Below are 17,979 nucleotides of genomic sequence, written 5' to 3'. Positions count from 1 at the left end.
TCCAGGGTGTACGCTGCCTTCATCCCGAATGCAGCTGGGATAAGCTCCAGCCACCCATTCTACCCCATGAGGGACAAGTTGTAGAAAATGGATGGATGGATAAGATGGATGTTGCAAGTGTTTCATGCTGTGTTGAGAAGAAAACAAGGTTAAACATTATTCAGTCTTATCAAACGGTCATTTAATTGTGTGCATATAATGAGTCGCCCGTTCAGTGATGTTTGGTTGGCCTATGTCATCACAGTCTTGAAGTGTTTAAATTCATTAGTAAGGTATATTATTCTATAATACCTTTCCACCAGTAACACAAAAGCTAACATGTGGACGAGTATATTATATTGGCCTGCAAAATTTGGACACCCCTGTTGTTGTTATATATCATTTTACCTTTTTTATTACCCGCTAGCACTTTACCTTTTTAAGTCATTTTATATCCAAATTGAATGCAATTGTGACTTTAAAACCGGGCTGCATACCAAATTGTGAAGATGGCATACAGTTGCACCCCTATTAATATATACAGTGAGACTTACAAGCAAATCACAGTCAAGCCTTGCTCAGTAGGCTAAAAATGTGGTGAGAAGTATCACTGGTAAAATCACCCACTTCATCAGCCAGCAGCGTCTCGGACAGACACCCACACCAGACGCCCTGGGCCCAGAAGCATCTCTGCAATAGGAAATAAGCACCTGTCATGTGCCAAATGAAGTGTTAAGTACACAAATTGTGGAGGCGGGGGTGATGTTTCCGGAGGGGTGACAGCTCTGGGTCTAGGTGCCATGTCTGGCCCTGGCACATCATATGGAGTCAACCCCCACCCTCCCGCTCCCTTTGAGCCCACCCCCACCACTTGCCGAGGGGCAGAATAGCAACTATTATTTACTGGATGTCTGCCTCATTTTCACATATTCATCCTGGCTGGCCATCACGGTACCACAGGGCTCCCAAGCCAGCCCCTGACTTCCTATTTGTCGTCGCTGAGGGGCGGCAGAAGCAAAGCAAAGTCAGATGAGCGTTTAGATAATTTATTCAGAGTGCAGGGAGTCGGCCGTAAACCAAATGGCCTCCATTTCTTTGCCTGGGTTTCCCTGTAGGTTGGTACAAGCTGCATCAGGCTCGGTGTCAGAGAGTCTGTTCTCAAAGGAAGATTAATGTCGTTTGAAGGGCTGACTGCGAACAGTGTGAACGTGAGAAATGTATGATAAATTGTGCATGCCAGAGGGGCTTTTGTGGCTGCAAAGTGCTATATCTGCTTAAAGGCACTGTTATGACTGCTGCTATTTGGGATCGTGTGAGTTAGCAGTGCACTACCTGCAGCAATTTTTACATGTTTTTGTCCACCAATGAATAGCAATCAAAGTCTACTTTTCAAATGTAATATATATGAACATTCTGGGGTTAACCCCAACACTAAAACTAACCCTTCAAGAATTATTCTTAGAAATGGAACTGTATTGAAAATCTTCAAATGCAATAATAGAAATGGTTGTTTTACAAGCTTACAGTGAAAGCAATTGGTGGATGTTTGAAGTAGGAATGGGTGGATCATTGATTGTATAGCCTGTATATATTTTTTTAATTCTAGAAATTAAAAATTAAAATGATTGCACTTTTGCATTAAAGTGACGGACAAGAGGACATGAGATGAGAATCTACTCTTTCTGCTAACTAGGTTGAATTTAAAGTAGTGAAACAACAAATGAATAACGGCTTATCATCTACTTAAGGTTTGCGTATATTAAACGTTGCACACAAAGCTAATTTACTGAACCCGTGTACAGAATATTGTGTGTCTTAAACGAGCGTGTCTGTCTTTATGTATGTAATCTAGTCAACAGAAACCATCTTGCAGAAAGCCACACAACACCTCAGCGCATTCATGCGTCCGGGACGATCCAAATGCAGAAAAATGCATTACGGAAGACGTTTTCACATATTGGAGATTTGTTATAATATTATACTTCGTAAATTAAAAAAAAATAACGGAATTAAAAAAAAATTCGAAAAAAAACAGACACCAACACCAGCCGCTTAAAGGGAATTTTCCCTTTGTTTGGAATTTTGCCATTAGTCATTATGTAAGAAAAGAACACATATGTCTTCCTTTTCTTTATGATTTCTAACTTGTAAATAAATGCGAGCAAAAGTCACAAGTTATTCTGCCTACAAAGCGCTTAAAGAAACAACCAAATACCTCCGTCAATTTTGTATATACACACTGTAATTTTACATTTAATGTAATGTAGTAACAGGCACATTCATAATAACGTAATATTTACCTATTTTGATCATTTTAAGCATACAACAGCGCATTAATTTCCCAAATACATCACTATGTCCGTTTTTTTCTTTGACAACAACATGGCTTATTACTCACTACAGATATAATGAGACAACAAACATAATAAAACATCACATACTGTACAATGTCTGCTGCCACTGGTATACCAACTGTTAGAATTTAGATGAAGAATGACTAGTAATCCATCCAACCACCGTTGTTCACTTATCCGAGGACGGTTCGCAAGGGAAGCACCACCTCGACCAGCTCCTCTCAATATGGAGGAGCAGTGGTTTTACTTTGAGATCTTCACGAATAACAGAGCTTCTCACCCTATCTCTAAGAGAGAGAAACGTAGATTGACCGGTTGCTTAAGAGCTTTGCCTTCCGGCTCAGCTCCTTCTTCACCACGCCGCACCAATTTCACTCAACAACAGGACTTGGAGTTTCCGATTCTCATTCCAGTCGCTTCACACTGATCTAATGAGACCTGAAGATCAGATGAAGCCATCAGGACCACATCATCTGCAAAAAGCAGAGACCTAATCCTACAGCCACTGAACCGGATCCCCTCAACGCGCCTGGGAATTGACCAATAATAGTTATGAACAGAACCTGAGACCATCCATCACTGGAAACTGGTCCAACTTACTGCTGGCAATGCAGGCCAAGCTCTGACACCGATCATACAAGGAGCGGACAGCCACAAACAGGCCGGCTGCTCCCCACAAAACTTCCCGAGGAACATGGTCAAATGCCTTCTCCAAGTCCACAAATCACATGTAAACTGGTTGGGCAAACACCTGTGGACTCTAGGACTCTGCCGAGAGTACAGAGGTGGTCCACAGTTCCACGAGGTTCAACTAGTCAGCATAGCTTCCTCGCCAGTATACCTGAATAGACCTTTGCAGCGTACCGGAAAGACTGAGGAGTATGATCCCACGATAGTTGTAATACATCTTCCTTTTTTGAAGAGAGGAACCATCACCCTGGTCTGTCAATCTAGAGGGATGCAATGTTGCAGAGTCCTGTCAACCAAGACAGGCCCACAGCATCCAGAGGCTCTGGGCGGATCTTATCCACCCTTGGGGCCCTCCCAACGGGGAGCTTTTTAACTACCTCAGCAACGCACTGCTTCCTTATAGGAGGACATGTAGGTGGGATTGAGGAGGTCTTCGAAGTATTCTCTCCACAAATCCACAACATCCCAAATCAAGGTCAGCAGTACACCCTCCCCACCATACACTGTGTTGACAGTGCACTGCTTCCCCCACCTAAATCGGCAAATTATAGTCCAGAATCGCTTCAAAGCCATCTAAAAATCGTTTTCCATTGCTTCCCTGGGAATTAAAACTGTCTCTGACAGGAGACTCTGCTAGATGTTCCCACCAGTCCCCCTACAATGTGTTTGGGCCTGCCAAATCAGACCGGCATCCTCTCCCACCATCGAAGCCAACTCACTACCAGAAGGGGGATGGTTGAAAGCTCCACCCCTCTTAGGATTGGGCGATATGGACTAAAACTGATACCGCAGTAGTTTTAATTGGAATACCGGTATACGATATATACCAGAATTTTTAAAAATAACGTGCAAAGTGCTCAAAGTTGCCTAAGGGTTTTACGGCTATGTAACCAGTGTTGAGAGTACTCAGATTATTTTGTTGTAAGTAGTAAACTAATGTGTTGCTTATTCTATTTAAGTAATTAGTTAGCCGTTATTATTTCACAGCAGTTTTCATTCATTGTTAGGTTTACGATTGTGCCACAGTGGACCAGGGGTTAGTGCGTGTGCCTTCTGAGTTCAATCCTGGGCTTGGGATCTTTCTGTGTGGAGTTTGCATGTTCTTCCCTCCGGGTACTCCGGCTTCCTCCCACCTCCAAAGACATGCACCTGGGGATAAGTTGATTGGTAACACTTAATTTGCCTAAGTGTGTGAATGTGAGCGTGAATGTTGTCTGTCTATCTGTGTTGGCCCTGTGATGAGGTGGCGATTTGTCCAGGTTGTACCCTGCCTACCGCCCGAATGCTGCTGAGATAGGCTCCAGCACCCGCGACTCCGTAAGGGACAAGCGGTAGATAATGGATGGATGAATGGATGGATGGATGGATCCTACCCTTTATTTCTCAAATGTGCTTTTACTGCCATCTGTGAGTGATTTTTTTTTTTTACTACGAGCTAAAAAAAATTTTAATATTATAAAAATATTACAAAAATATTAAAAACATAGCCTGAGTCTCTAAGGCACACACTTAAGCGCTAATCCATACTTTTATTTCCTGTCAATTAGATTGTTGTAATGCCCTTCTCTCTGGTCTTCCCTAAAATAATATTAGAAGTGTACAATTCTTATAAAACTCAGCTGCACGCGTGCTGACTAGGACCAGGGGGTGATAGCACATTACACCAGTTTTAGAGTCCCCGCACTGGCTCCCTGTCCTCACCAGGGTTAATTCTAAAGTTCTACTATTAGTTTTTAAGTGTCTTAATGGCCTTGCACATTCTTACCTATCTGACCTGCTTTTGGCGTATCGATCCTTGTGGATCCTGAGGTCCTCTGGAACTGGCCTTTTATTTTTACCAAATACCAGAACAAAGACCCACAGTGAGGCGGCATTGAGCCACGATGTCCCCCACCTGTAGAACAGCCTGCCAGAGACTGTTTTTTTTTTTTAAAGGCTAAAGACACACCTTTTTAATCAGGTTTGTGTGCGTTTGTGTGTATGTGTGTGTTCTCTGTACGTCTTTCTTTTTTTTTGTACAGCACTTTGTTTTTGAAAGTGCTATATAAAGTTTGATTTGATTTGATCTTCCATCCATCCATTCATTTTATACCGCTTATTCCCTTTTGGGTTATGGGGGGCGCTGGTGCCTATCTCAGCTACAATTGGGCGGAAGGCAGTGCACACCATGGACAAGTCGCCCCCTCATTACAGGGCCAACCTGATTAGATCTTGTGTCACATTTTAAGTCTGTGTGGGATAAAACAAGTGAAACAGCAATCCAGTATTAGCTTTCTAATTTCTTTTAAATGCATGTGCTTTTTGAGGTTAAGGTTATAAGCAAAACTTAAAACATTGAAATTAAATTCACAAAATCACAAGTTGATTTAATATTATTGATATAAAATAAGTCTCAACACATCCGCACCTCCTGAAAAATCTGTGAAAAGTAGGTCATTTCAGGCGTCAACAATCACAAAAAAGTCCTCCAAATAATAACTGAATAACGAGACCACTACGCTGCTGGTAAACTCATAAAGATTTTGTAAATCTTAAGGGATTTACTTTCCCATACAACTAAAAAAAAAAACTAGTCCTTGAGCACTTTTCATCTTTATGTGTGTAGATTGGGCAGCACAGTGAAAGAGGGGTTTGTGCGCCTGCCTCACAATACAAAGGTCCTGAGTAGTCAGGGTTCAATCCCGAGCTCTGGATTTTTCTGTGTAGAGTTTGCATGTCCTCCCCGTGAATGCGTGGGTTCCCTCCGGGTACTCCGGCTTCCTCCCACTTCCAAAGACATGCACCTGGGGATAGGTTGATTGGCAGCACTAAATTGGCCCTAGTGTGTGAATGGATGTGTGTAGATTGGTACAGAAATATCAACACAGCAAATCACACAAACATAACATTTCTGTCTGGCCCAGACTCTAGTCCTCCAAATCTGGCATTAAAAAACATGATCTTTAGGGGTGGGCGTATCGATCTAGATATCGATATTATTGATACGAAGGTTGGGTATTGATCGGATCTACAAAACCCAAACCAGTGAAGTTTGGGTTTTGTAGGTGTGTGGGTTTTTATTTACGATTTACACAATGTGTAAATCGTAAATAAAAACAGAATACAATGACTTTCAAATCCTTTTCAACTTATTTTCAATTGAAAAGACTGCAAAGACAATATATTCAATGTTCGAACTGAGAAACTTTTTTTTTTTTTGCAAATAATCATTAACTTAGAATTTAATGGCAGCAACACATTGCAAAAAAGTTGGCACAGGGGCATTTTTACCTCTGTGTTACCTGGCCTGTCCTTTTAACAACACTCATTGAGCGTTTGGGAACTCCATCCATCCATTTTCTACCACTTATTACCTTTGAGGTCGCGGGGGCGCTGGTGCCTATCAGCTACAATCGGGCGGAAGGCGGCGTACACCCTGGACAAGTCAATACCTCATCGCAGGCGTTTGTGAACTGAGGAGACCAATTGTTGAAGCTTTTCAAGTGGAAGAAGACAGTCTAGTCTAAATAATTTACTATTAAGCCACGCAGTTGTAACATGTGGCTTGGCATTGTCTTGCTGAAATAAGCAGGGGTGTCCATGATATTGTTGCTTGGATGGCAACATATGTTGCTCAAAAACTTGTATGTACCTTTCAGCATTAATGGTGCCTTCACAGATGGGTAAGTTACCCATACTTTGGGCACAAACACACCCCATACCATCACAGATGCTGGCTTTTGAACTTTGCGCCTACAACAATCCGGATGGTTATTTTCCTCTGTTGTCTGGAGGACACCACGTCCACAGTTTCCAAAAACAATTTGAAATGTGGACTTGTCAGACCACAGAACACTTTTACACTTTGCCTCAGTCCATCTTAGATGAGCTCGGGCCCAGCGAAGCTGGCGGCGTTTCTGGGTCTTGTTGATGAATGACTTTGCATAGTATCAATCAATCAATCCAAGTTTACTTATATGGCGCTAAATCACGAGTGTCTCAAAGGGCTGCACAAGCCACAATGACAACCTCAGCTCATATCCCACATCAAGGCAAGAAAAAACTCAACCCAATGGGATGACAATGAGAAACGTTGTAGGGGACCACATATGTAGGACCCCACATCATTTGCAAATCATTGTATTTCGTTATTATATTATTAATTTCCTAACTTCACTGGGTTTGGGTTTTGTACATGTATTGCTAAATTTGACCAGAAGAGGGTGACAACGCTACACCTTAGGTTTAATAGTGAAAAGTCACATGTGAATGTTGTGTATTTTCTATATGTATAAACATTTGTAGTTTATAGTGTGCATATATTTATACATCTTCTATTTTATTTACATAAAATACACAATGGACATTATACTTTCACAAAAAAAAACATTGGATTTAAAACAGCAGACTTTATACATAGTTCAGCACTTTAAATGATAAGGACGTTAAACGTTACTCAAGTCTGTCTGCCCCTCTGAGGTGTTTTTCGCCATGTGCCATCAGTCATCAAAACATTGAATCGTGGGTACCTACGGTAGCTGAGAAAGGTTACAACAAATGCAAAAGACACAAGACAATCACATGAAGCACAATAATTTTCAGTTACAGCACAATTACAAAAGCCAGAACAAATACAAACTCCACAACACAATTACATGACGCCACAACACAACTTTAAGCCACAAATGACATGACAAACACAACCGAAGTGACAGCGGACAGGTTTTTTCGATGGACATTGTGGCTTAGGTGGAAGGTTAAAAACGGTGTAATGAACGTACTATAATAGTATTGTTGAAAAATTAAAAACAAGTTATTCTAGACTGAAAAAGTGGTCACACTTCATTTAGTTTTCTAACATTGTTCATGACAACGTTTTCAACTTTCCGCCTCAGCCACCAAAACTGTAATTTCCATTGCGTCCTTATGTTGTTGTGTTTTAGCCCCAAAGTTGACTTGTTGTGGCTATATGTTGTGTTGTTGTGGCGTGAGTATTTGTTGTGGCTTTTGCAATCGTGCTGTAGCTAAAAGTTGTTGTGTTGTGGCATTTGTTGTGGTTTTTGCAATCGTGTTGTACATAGTTGAAAGTTGTTGTGTTGTGGCTTTATCTTGTTGTGTTGTGGCGTTTGTATTAGTGATGGCTTTTTAAAGTGTGCTATAGCTGATAGTTGTTGTGTTGTGACTATTCTTGGCTATTTTTGTGATGTCTTGGTGGCATTGTGGTGACGAGTTGTTCTCTCGTGGGTGCAGCGAAGATGGACACAGCGTGAGGTAGGAGCAATAATTTATATTTACTAACTAAAACAGACAAAGAACCAAAAACACTTGCTCGAAGGCACTAACAAACAAAACAGAAAGCGCTAGCATGAGCTAGGGACAAACAACTAAAATAGCATGGAAGCTAATGTACACGAAGGTAGTTACCACAAGGCTGGAAAGAGCGCCGTCAACTGTAGCAAACAAGAGTCCAAGAAAGAATGTCAAACAAAGGCGGTCCTAAATAGGGAGATAACTAATCAAGGGCAGGTGCGCGTGATAAAAGGAGAGACAGGGGACACTAAATGAGTAACTATGACAACGGAACAAACCAGGAAGTGCCACAAAGAACTGAGGAAGACAAATAATAGACAGAATGTGATAACAAACAGAACCAAAACCAGAATATGCCATGATCCAAGACGTGGATCATGACAATTATAGCTGTTTATTAAAACGAGAGTAGTAGCAGGTCAAACCACTGTTCGTTTAACCTGTAGAGATGTTGGTTGCACTTTATTCTTTAAACTAATATCATATTATTTTTATGTTGAAAAACAATAGCAAAAGAAGCAGGCAAATCTACTAATAAAATATTGATTACTGTCCTTTTTTTGAAAAATTATTGAACGTTGAAAATAAGAGCAGAAAAGTTTTCTTCTAGTTAATTCAACCTCAAGTGTCTGTTGCACCTAATTCAAATAAGATGTGAATGCATTGGCCATTGAATGTTGTTTACTTATTTGTTTGTATCCACGATTCATTTATACCAAATTCCCTTACAATAAATAACAAGAATATAGGAAACTTTACCTGAAGTGTCCAGTATTTAGTATTTCACCATCACACTGGTTGATTTTTTTTGGTGCTAAAAAGTTACACCCCTATTATTTGCTTTATCATAAACAGTACTGGTTATAAAGGGGAAGGTAAAAAACAAGGCCAAGCTTTATCAACAAAGCTTACATGTTCTGTCTCGAAAACATACAGTGATACTTACTACATTGCAATTAGCAAAAACGTAATGTTTACTTTTTCATCTCTACTTTACTCTTTTTCCACCCTTGAGCACCACTCTTAATTGTTCTTTTAGGCCCCATTTATAATTCATTGTCATGGTTTAAATTATTTCGAACATGTGAAGAGATACAAATAATAATAATGTACATATTTTTCAATTCTCTTTACGTGTTCGAAAAGAAAGTAAAAAGAAGCTAAACTTATTTAATCCTACCACTTTTCCAGTTGATAGAAATTACTAACACGTGTTCACTTTTAACTATCATTTTTATTCCACTTTGTATCCTTTCTATGATGTTGCGCCTGTTGTTTTAAATTGAATTGTTGTTTTACTTTACCTGTGTTTTGTACAGCGTTTTGTGATTTTATCTTTGAAAAGGGCTTTACAAATAAAATTTGATTATTTACATTACTTTCTGTTCTCATAATAATCTAATAATTACGTCAATGGAATACAACAATCATCTTAATAGTTAAGACTTTCATGATTTACATAATGAGATTAATAATATTTAATTTTAAACAAAGTTAAAGATTTTTATCAGGATTCTTCTTCTTTTACTTTTTAAACACTTGCAGTTGGAAGAGCCTCATTGTTTGACATCTCTGTTTAATCCATTCCAAAATTTTATTCCACACACTAATACACTACAGGTCATAAGTGTTGTGTGTGCATGGAAATATTTTAAATTATATTTTCCACTCAGGTTATATTTCTCCTCTTTTGTTGAGAATAATTCTTGTACATTCCTGTGTAGATGGTTATAGTTTATGTTGTGCATTATTTTAGCTGTTGCAAATACACCAAGTTATTAAGTTTCAGTATATTGGAATCAATGAATAAATGGTTTGTATGTTCTCTAAATCCAACATAATGTTTTATTCAGACTGATATTTTTTGTAAAACGGTAAGCAAATGAAGTGTATTTTTGATATCCTTGCACGAGCGAGCAGTAGAGAATATGAAGTGACTTTTGGTCAAGAACAAGTTTTGCTTTATTAATTATTGAAATAGTTCTTGCCACCTTACGTTGTAATTTTTTATATTAGATTTCTAGTTCATTTGATCATTTATTACAACACCCAAAACATTTCTTTATTTCACCCTTTTAATATCTCATCCGTCTTCCGTCTATTTGTATTTGTGTTTAACTTTCTCTGATACTGTCACTAAAGAGCACTATTTTAGTTTCACTGAGATTCAAAGATAGTTTGTTTTTGTCAAACCATATTTAAATTTTGTTCATTTATTCTGTTATTATTTGTATTAGCTTATTTGTGTTCTCCTTTGAACAAAACGCAGTCATCCGCATACATCACTAACTTTAAGTCCTCTGGAACTTTACAGATGTTGCTTATTGAATATTGTTAACAATATAAATTAGTATTTAATGATGTAATATTAATAGGGTCTGATTGTATAAGTTGCTAATCAAGTTGAACCCCCCAAATGCCCTCTGCAGTCATTGAAAGTGTAAAAAGTGCGCATCTCGGTGGACTTGAACGCGGTTAGCACTATTCTAACTATGTCGTCTCCTAGTGGTTGTGGACCTAAACAACCGCATAATGTTTACACTTTATTTTACACTATTTATCCATCTATCAATTTTTGTACCGCTTGTCCCTTTCCAGCACCGCCCGTGACCCCGAAAGGGACAAGCAGTAGAAAATGGATGGATGGGTGGATTTCAAAAATCATTTTCAGCAAGATACTATAGTACTGTAATGTTCTTTGGATTTCATTTAAAATTGTGTGATGATAATTCAGCTATTTTTCTTAACATTATTAAAAGTAATCAAAGTACAATAAGTACAAAAACAGTACAAAAGAGTACAAAATCAGTAAAAAAAAACAACACAGCGCCAGGGGGTTTTAAATTCAAAGTAACTAAAATAGAATACTACACACACACACATATATACATATATATATATATATATATATATATATATATGTATATATATATATATATATATATAAGAAACAAAGTGCAAAGCCATAGGCTCATTAAATCTCAGTGAATAACTTAAATTTGGAACACAGCGTCATTGTTGTAGAGGTAAAGAGTATTTTAACGTAGAGTTCGAAATCTTTTTTAAAGGCACAAAAAACAGGTTGTGTATTGAGAAACTTACATTTATGAATATAAAACTTAGCCAATAATATAACAAGGTTGCAAAGGTAAAATCCCTTTTCAATGTTTTTCATACAGTGTAAATCCAAATAGCACATCTTTAAAATAAAGCAAAAATTTGTCATGAATATTGTCCAGGATGAAGCGACAGATGCTGTACCATAGTGATCGAGTGCTTTCACATGTCCAAAACAGGTGGTAAACGGTCTCTGGATGCATGTTAGGTGTAAGGTGCAGGTAACATCAATGTCCTTCTATTAACTAACCATCACAGTCTTTACAAGGTAATAACCATGAATGATTTTAAAAGAGGGGCTTCACGGTGAAGAGGGGTTAGTGCGTCTGCCTCACAATACGAAGGTTTTGAGTAGTCCTGGGTTCAAACCCAGGCTCGGGATCTTTCTGTGTGGAGTTTGCATGTCCTCCCCGTGACTGCGTGGGTTCCCTCCGGGTACTCCGGCTTCCTCCCACTTCCAAAGACATGCACCTGGGGATAGGTTGATTGGCAACACTAAATTGGCCCTAGTGTGTGAATGTGAGTGTGAATGTTGTCTGTCTATCTGTGTTGGCCCTGCGATGAGGTGGCGACTTGTCCAGGGTGTACCCCGCTTTCCGCCCGATTGTACCTGAGATAGGCATCAGCGCCCCCCGCGACCCCAAACGGAATAAGCGGTAGAAAGTGGATGGTTGGATGGATTTTAAAAGATATCTGTTTGACTTTGTTGGTAAGTAAATACCTGTTAGGAAGGGAGCACGTTTTGACCCAGCAGATGTCATTCACAACATTATTACAGCGCCCAATTTACACGGGAGACAATTACACAATCATTTTGAAATAAGATGCGGATTTTTCTGTTATTTTTCTGATCAAAGCAAAGTTTCGGGCCCCCAGAAGTGTCAAGTGGATCATTCACAATTTTTACTTTCAGTAAAAGGAGATGAGTAAGCCTTCTACAACATAACACCTGTTGGAATGGCCTAAAATACAATGGCTAATTGTTTGGGAGTCACAAGGACCTTAAAATGGTTGAGAAATGATTGGTAATTAAAAAGGTGACCTTCCTTATTGAAAAGCTGACTCACTTAAATAATATCATTCTTGAACCAATTTTTGAGGAAAAGAGATTTCCTTTTGGGAGGGCGTGGCGCAGTGGGAGAGTGGCCGTGCGCAACCCGAGGGTCGCTGGTTCAAATCCCATCAGGTACCAACCTTGTCACGTCCGTTGTGTCCTGAGCAAGACACTTCACCCTTGCTCCTGATGGGTACTGGTTGGCGGCTTGCATGGCAGCTCCCTCCATCAGTGTGTGAATGTGTGTGTGAATGGGTAAATGTGGAAGTAGTGTCAAAGCGCTTTGAGTACCTTGAAGGTAGAAAAGCGCTATACAAGTACAACCCATTTATCATTTATCATTTTGTGACATATGTTTTTATTGTTCCAAATGAAATATTTGATAGGTGAGAAATTGTGCTTGTATATAAGAGAGCATGCCAGAAGGGCTTGTTTGTGGAAGTTTGAAAGAGCAACAGGAATCCTATCAATGTTGTAGTTACACAATAGCAAACATTTTAGGCCTCCAAGGTTAGAAAATACATGATGAGAAATGAAGTTATGTTAAAGGCCTACTGAAATGAGATTTTCTTATTTAAACGGGGATATCAGGTCCATTCTATGTGTCATACTTTATCATTTCGCGATATTGCCATATTTTTGCTGAAAGGATTTAGTTGAGAACATCCACGATAACGTTCACAACTTTCGGTCCTAAGAGAAATGCCCTGTCTCTACCGGAAGTCGCAGACGATGACATCACCTGTGTGATAGCTCCTCACATATTCACATTTTTTTTAATGGGAGCCTCCAACAAAAAAAGAGAAAACGACAATTTCCCCATTAATTTGAGCGAGGATGAAAGATTTGTGTTTGAGGATATTGATAGCGACGGACTAGAAAAAAAAAAACGTGATTGCATTGGGACGGATTCCGATGTTTTTAGACACATTTAGTAGGATAATTCTGGGACATCCCTTATCTTTCTATTGTGTTGCTAGTGTTTTAGTGAGTTTAACAGTACCTGATAGTCGGAAGGGTGTCTCCACGGGTGTCTTGACGCGCAGTGTCTCAGGGGAGTCGACGGCAGCTATGGACGGCACAAGCTCAGCTTTTCTCCTGTAAGAACCGACTTTTTAACCACAATTTTCTCACCGAAACCTGCTGGTTTACATTTGGTAGGGATCCATGTTGGCTTGACCGCGCTCTGATCCATAGGAAAGTTTCACCTCCAGGAATTTTAAACAAGGAATCACCGTGTGTTTGTGTGGCTGAAGGCTAAAGCTTCCCAACTCCATCTTTCTATAATGAATTCTCCAATATTAATCGAACAAATAGCAAAAGATTCAGCAAAAAAGATGTCCAAAATACTGTAAAATTATGCCGTTAAAGCAGACGACTTTTAGCTGTGTGTGTGTGCAGCGCTCATACTTCCTAAAAACCCGTGACGTCTTCCGTACACGTCATCATTACACGACGTTTCGAAGACGAAACTCCGGGAAATTTAAAATTGTAATTTAGTAAACTAAAAAGGCCGTATTGGCATGTGTTGCAATGTTAATATTTCATCATTGATATATAAACTATCAGACTGCGTGGTGGGTAGTAGTGGGTTTCAGTAGGCCTTAATTCAACTTTATCAGCATCAAGTTCATTGGCCTTGGATGGGTTCATTGCGAAATGTGCATTATCGCCAGCTCTCGCGAGACTTGTGTCTGCGCAGTTGTCGCGCAAAGCTGACCTTTTCCTTTTTCCGCGCTCTCGCGCGTGCGCAGTAGCTCCTGTGGGCAGTTTCCGCGCTGAATAGGAAGTGTGTACTTGCAGCGAGGGAATACAATCCAGCCCCATTAATAACATACCACAGGGCTAAAATAAATGGTAAACACCCATCTACTCAGATAGAAGTGGAAAATGGCCGATAAAGAAGGTAAGTTTGTTTAGTGTGTAGTTTGAAAATGTGTTCATCGTGCGTTACATAGTAGCACGCTTCCCGGCCGTTACATGGGCGTTAGCATCGCATGCTACCTCTGTCAGCAACACATGATCAAATGTTGCTAATATGTCAGTGGACTGAAGGGAATTATCTGATACTTTACAACATTACACCAACTGTATAAAGGGATGGCATTTATTAAAGTATCAAGCATGGTAGTCCTCTTGAAGCGATGTAGTGAACCTCTCTTAACTATCAGGTCACCACACAGTACCTCCAATTTCTACTGGTCACTTCATTTGCTTGTTGATGCTGTAAGCACAATAACAATGCGCAACCGCATTTTGCAAATTTAATGTCAAATCAACACAAAATCAAATGCAAAATCAAATGCTTATTGGATTCATCACTATACAGTGTACATCCACGACTAAACAACTACCAAGTGTGGATTCAGGCCGGGTGGCCTACTTCAAGTTCCAGGTAACCCTACATTATTATATTTTATAAATAGTAAACCAAGTTGTGGTAGTAGTTTAGTCGTGGATGTACCTTATATAGTGATGAATCCAATAAACATTTGATTTGATTTGACATTAAATTTGCAAAATCCGGTTGTGCATTTTGCATATTGCGCGCCATTGGTATTGTGCTTAAAACATTAACGTTACACCTTGTAGGCCACCGTAGTTCGTGCTAACACAACCTTTGCCACGGTATCATGCTGCAGTGTATGATGATGCTGTGGAGGAAAGAGTCATCAATGAAGAATACAAGATTTGGAAGAAAAATACGCCTTTCCTGTACGACCTGGTGATGACTCACGCCCTGGAGTGGCCCAGTCTGACTGTACAGTGGCTTCCAGACGTCACCAGGTATTTATGCACTCAAAAAATGTAAAAATTGGATTGTAAGCCATCCATCCATTTTCTACCGATTGTCCCTTTCGGGGTCGCGGGGGGTGCTGGAGCCTATCTCAGCTGCATTCTGGTGGAAGGTGGGGTAATAATAATAATAATGGATTAGATTTATATCGTGCTTTTCTATTGTTAGATACTCAAGTCGCTCACAGAGAAGTGGGAACCCATCATTCATTCACACCTGGTAGTGGTAAGCTACATCAGTAGCCACAGCTCCCCTGGGGTAGACTGACGGAAGCGTGGCTGTCAGTTTGCGCCTACGGCCCCTCCGACCACCACCAATCATTCATTCACCAGTGTGAGCAGCACCGGGGGCAAGGGTGAAGTGTCCTGCCCAAGGACACAACGGCAGCGATTTAGATGTCAATAGGTGGGAAGCGAACCTGCAACCCTCAGGTTTGTGGCACGGCCGCTCTACCCACTACGCTATCCTGCTCATGGACAAGTCGCCACCTCATCACAGGGCCAACACAGATAGACAGACAGACAACATTCACACTCACATTCACACACGAGGGCCAATTCAGTCCTCCCAATCAACCTATCCCAATGCGTGTTTTTGGAGGTGAGAGGAAGCGGATTACCAAATGTATCTAAAAAGGAACTGCACTATTAATTTCACAAACACATCACAAGGTTCAGGTTTTCCTTCAACAACAATACTGATTACGACACGCTGCAGACATCACGACAGTCAACAAACGTAATAAAATGTCTGTTACAATGTCTGCTCTTACTTGGTTGCCGACTTAAAGATTGTTACAATAGAATAGAATAGACTTTATTGTCATTATATTTGCATATAACGGAATTAAAGACTCCAACTTAAGGTGCGGTTGTGGGAACAAATATGGGGTAAAATAAATAACACAAGAGGTAATAAAGGAAAAACTAACAATTTAAATAATAATTGTTCAAATGTATAGAAGTTTAGATAAAGAATAACTCCTAATTAGGGCTTGGCGATATGGCCTTTTTTTAATATCTCAATATTTTTAGGCCATATCGCGATAAATAAATATATACAATATATATATCTCAATATTTTTGCCTTAAACTTCAATTAACACTTGATACATATAATCACAGCAGTATGATGATTCTAGTGTCTACATTAAAACATTCTTGTTCATACTGCATTAATATATACTCATTTTAAACTTTCATGCAGGGAAAGAGATTACAACTAAGTCCATCCATCCATTTTCTACCGCTTATTCCCTTTCGAGGTCGCGGGGGGCGCTGGCGCCTATCTCAGCTACAATCGGGCGGAAGGCAGGGTACACCCTGGACAAGTCGCCCCCTCATCGCAGGGCCAACACAGATAGACAGACAACATTCACACTCACATTCACACACTAGTGCCAATTTAGTGTTGCCAATTAACCTATCCCCAGGTGCATGTCTTTGGAAGTGAATTGACTAAAACTGATTTATTAAAGTTATTAGCAGGTGACTTTTCAAATGATGCTACATAGTAGAAGTAATGCTATTTTTGGTAGCAACGCTTGTGCCCCACACTTAACAAATTGAAGTTTTCTATTCGACATCTTCCCGCTTGAAGGCGAACCAACGCCAGACGATGGACCCCTGCTGTCTTTCTTGGGAAGTAATTATTCCTTCATTCGCACCTTCTTTCTCTTGTATTACCACTCGCAAGGCTTCGCTAGCATCCCAGCTAACGTTACCCAGTCTGCTACCTCTCTGCTCCATGAGGGTGTATACGAATGTGACGTATGACCTGACAGTATGTGACGTGTGTAAGTTTGTGCGCTTGCTGTCTGTGAGAAGGAGAGACAAGGAGTAAGAAGAGCCTAAAAGCTAAAGCAACTGCGTGATAACGTATACTTGAATATCACGATATAGTCATTTTCTATATCGCACAGAGACAAATCCGCGATATATCGCGTGTATCGATATATACTCCCCCAAAAAAAGGGAGGTGGGACGACGCGTCTTTACGTGTCTTTTTCACAATTGCTGGGTCAAAGTTGCCTGCCAAAGTGTACCAACGTCTCAGTTTATTTCCACATCATTTGACTATCCAGGTGAGGGGCATGATTTATAATCTAGAATAAACTTTCACAAGCTCCGAGGAGAGAAGGCAGCTCACCTGCTCATGATGTCAATATACTGTAGCAGCATAAGGAAGTTACCTCTTTGTAAAAATAGTTCTTAACGTTAGCACTTATGATACCATCCATCCATCCATTTTCTACCGCTTATTCCCTTTCGGGGTCGCGGGGGGCGGTGGCGCCTATCTCAGCTACAATCGGGCGGAAGGCAGGGTACACCCTGGACAAGTCGCCACCTCATCGCAGAGCCAACACAGATAGACAACATTCACACTCACATTCACACACTAGGGCCAATTTAGTGTTGCCAATCAACCTATCCCCAGGTGCATGTCTTTGGAAGTGGGAGGAAGCCGGAGTACCCGGAGGGAACCCACGCATTCACGGGGAGAACATGCAAACTCCACACAGAAAGATCCCGAGCCTGGATTTGAACCCAGGACTGCAGGAACTCCGTATTGTGAGGCAGACGCACTAACCCCTCCGCCACCGTGAAGCCTTATGATACCAATATTGCTTATACTTGGTTAATTTTCAGGTCAAAAAATGTAAGTTAATTGAGTATTGTTGGTGAGTGCATGTGCCTCAC

At 40.2% G+C, this 17,979-nt stretch overlaps 1 protein-coding gene across 2 annotated transcripts in view; it reads left to right on the top strand.

The window, feature by feature from the left end:
• Positions 1 to 14,229: 14,229 nt before the first annotated feature.
• Positions 14,230 to 17,979, top strand: part of LOC133541208 (histone-binding protein RBBP7) — a 31,005-nt gene continuing 27,255 nt past the window's right edge. For both annotated transcript variants that reach the window (XM_061884393.1, XM_061884382.1), the window contains exons 1-2: positions 14,230 to 14,389; positions 15,126 to 15,270. In XM_061884393.1, the coding sequence (XP_061740377.1) occupies positions 14,374 to 14,389; positions 15,126 to 15,270 (161 nt within the window). In that variant the 5' untranslated portion in view covers positions 14,230 to 14,373. The remainder of the gene's footprint in view (positions 14,390 to 15,125; positions 15,271 to 17,979) is intronic.

Source organism: Nerophis ophidion, linkage group LG02, assembly GCF_033978795.1.
Source record: "Nerophis ophidion isolate RoL-2023_Sa linkage group LG02, RoL_Noph_v1.0, whole genome shotgun sequence".
Lineage (NCBI taxonomy): Eukaryota > Metazoa > Chordata > Actinopteri > Syngnathiformes > Syngnathidae > Nerophis > Nerophis ophidion.
Note: the sequence above shows the minus strand (reverse complement) of the source record. Positions and strands in the feature narration are given on the sequence as shown.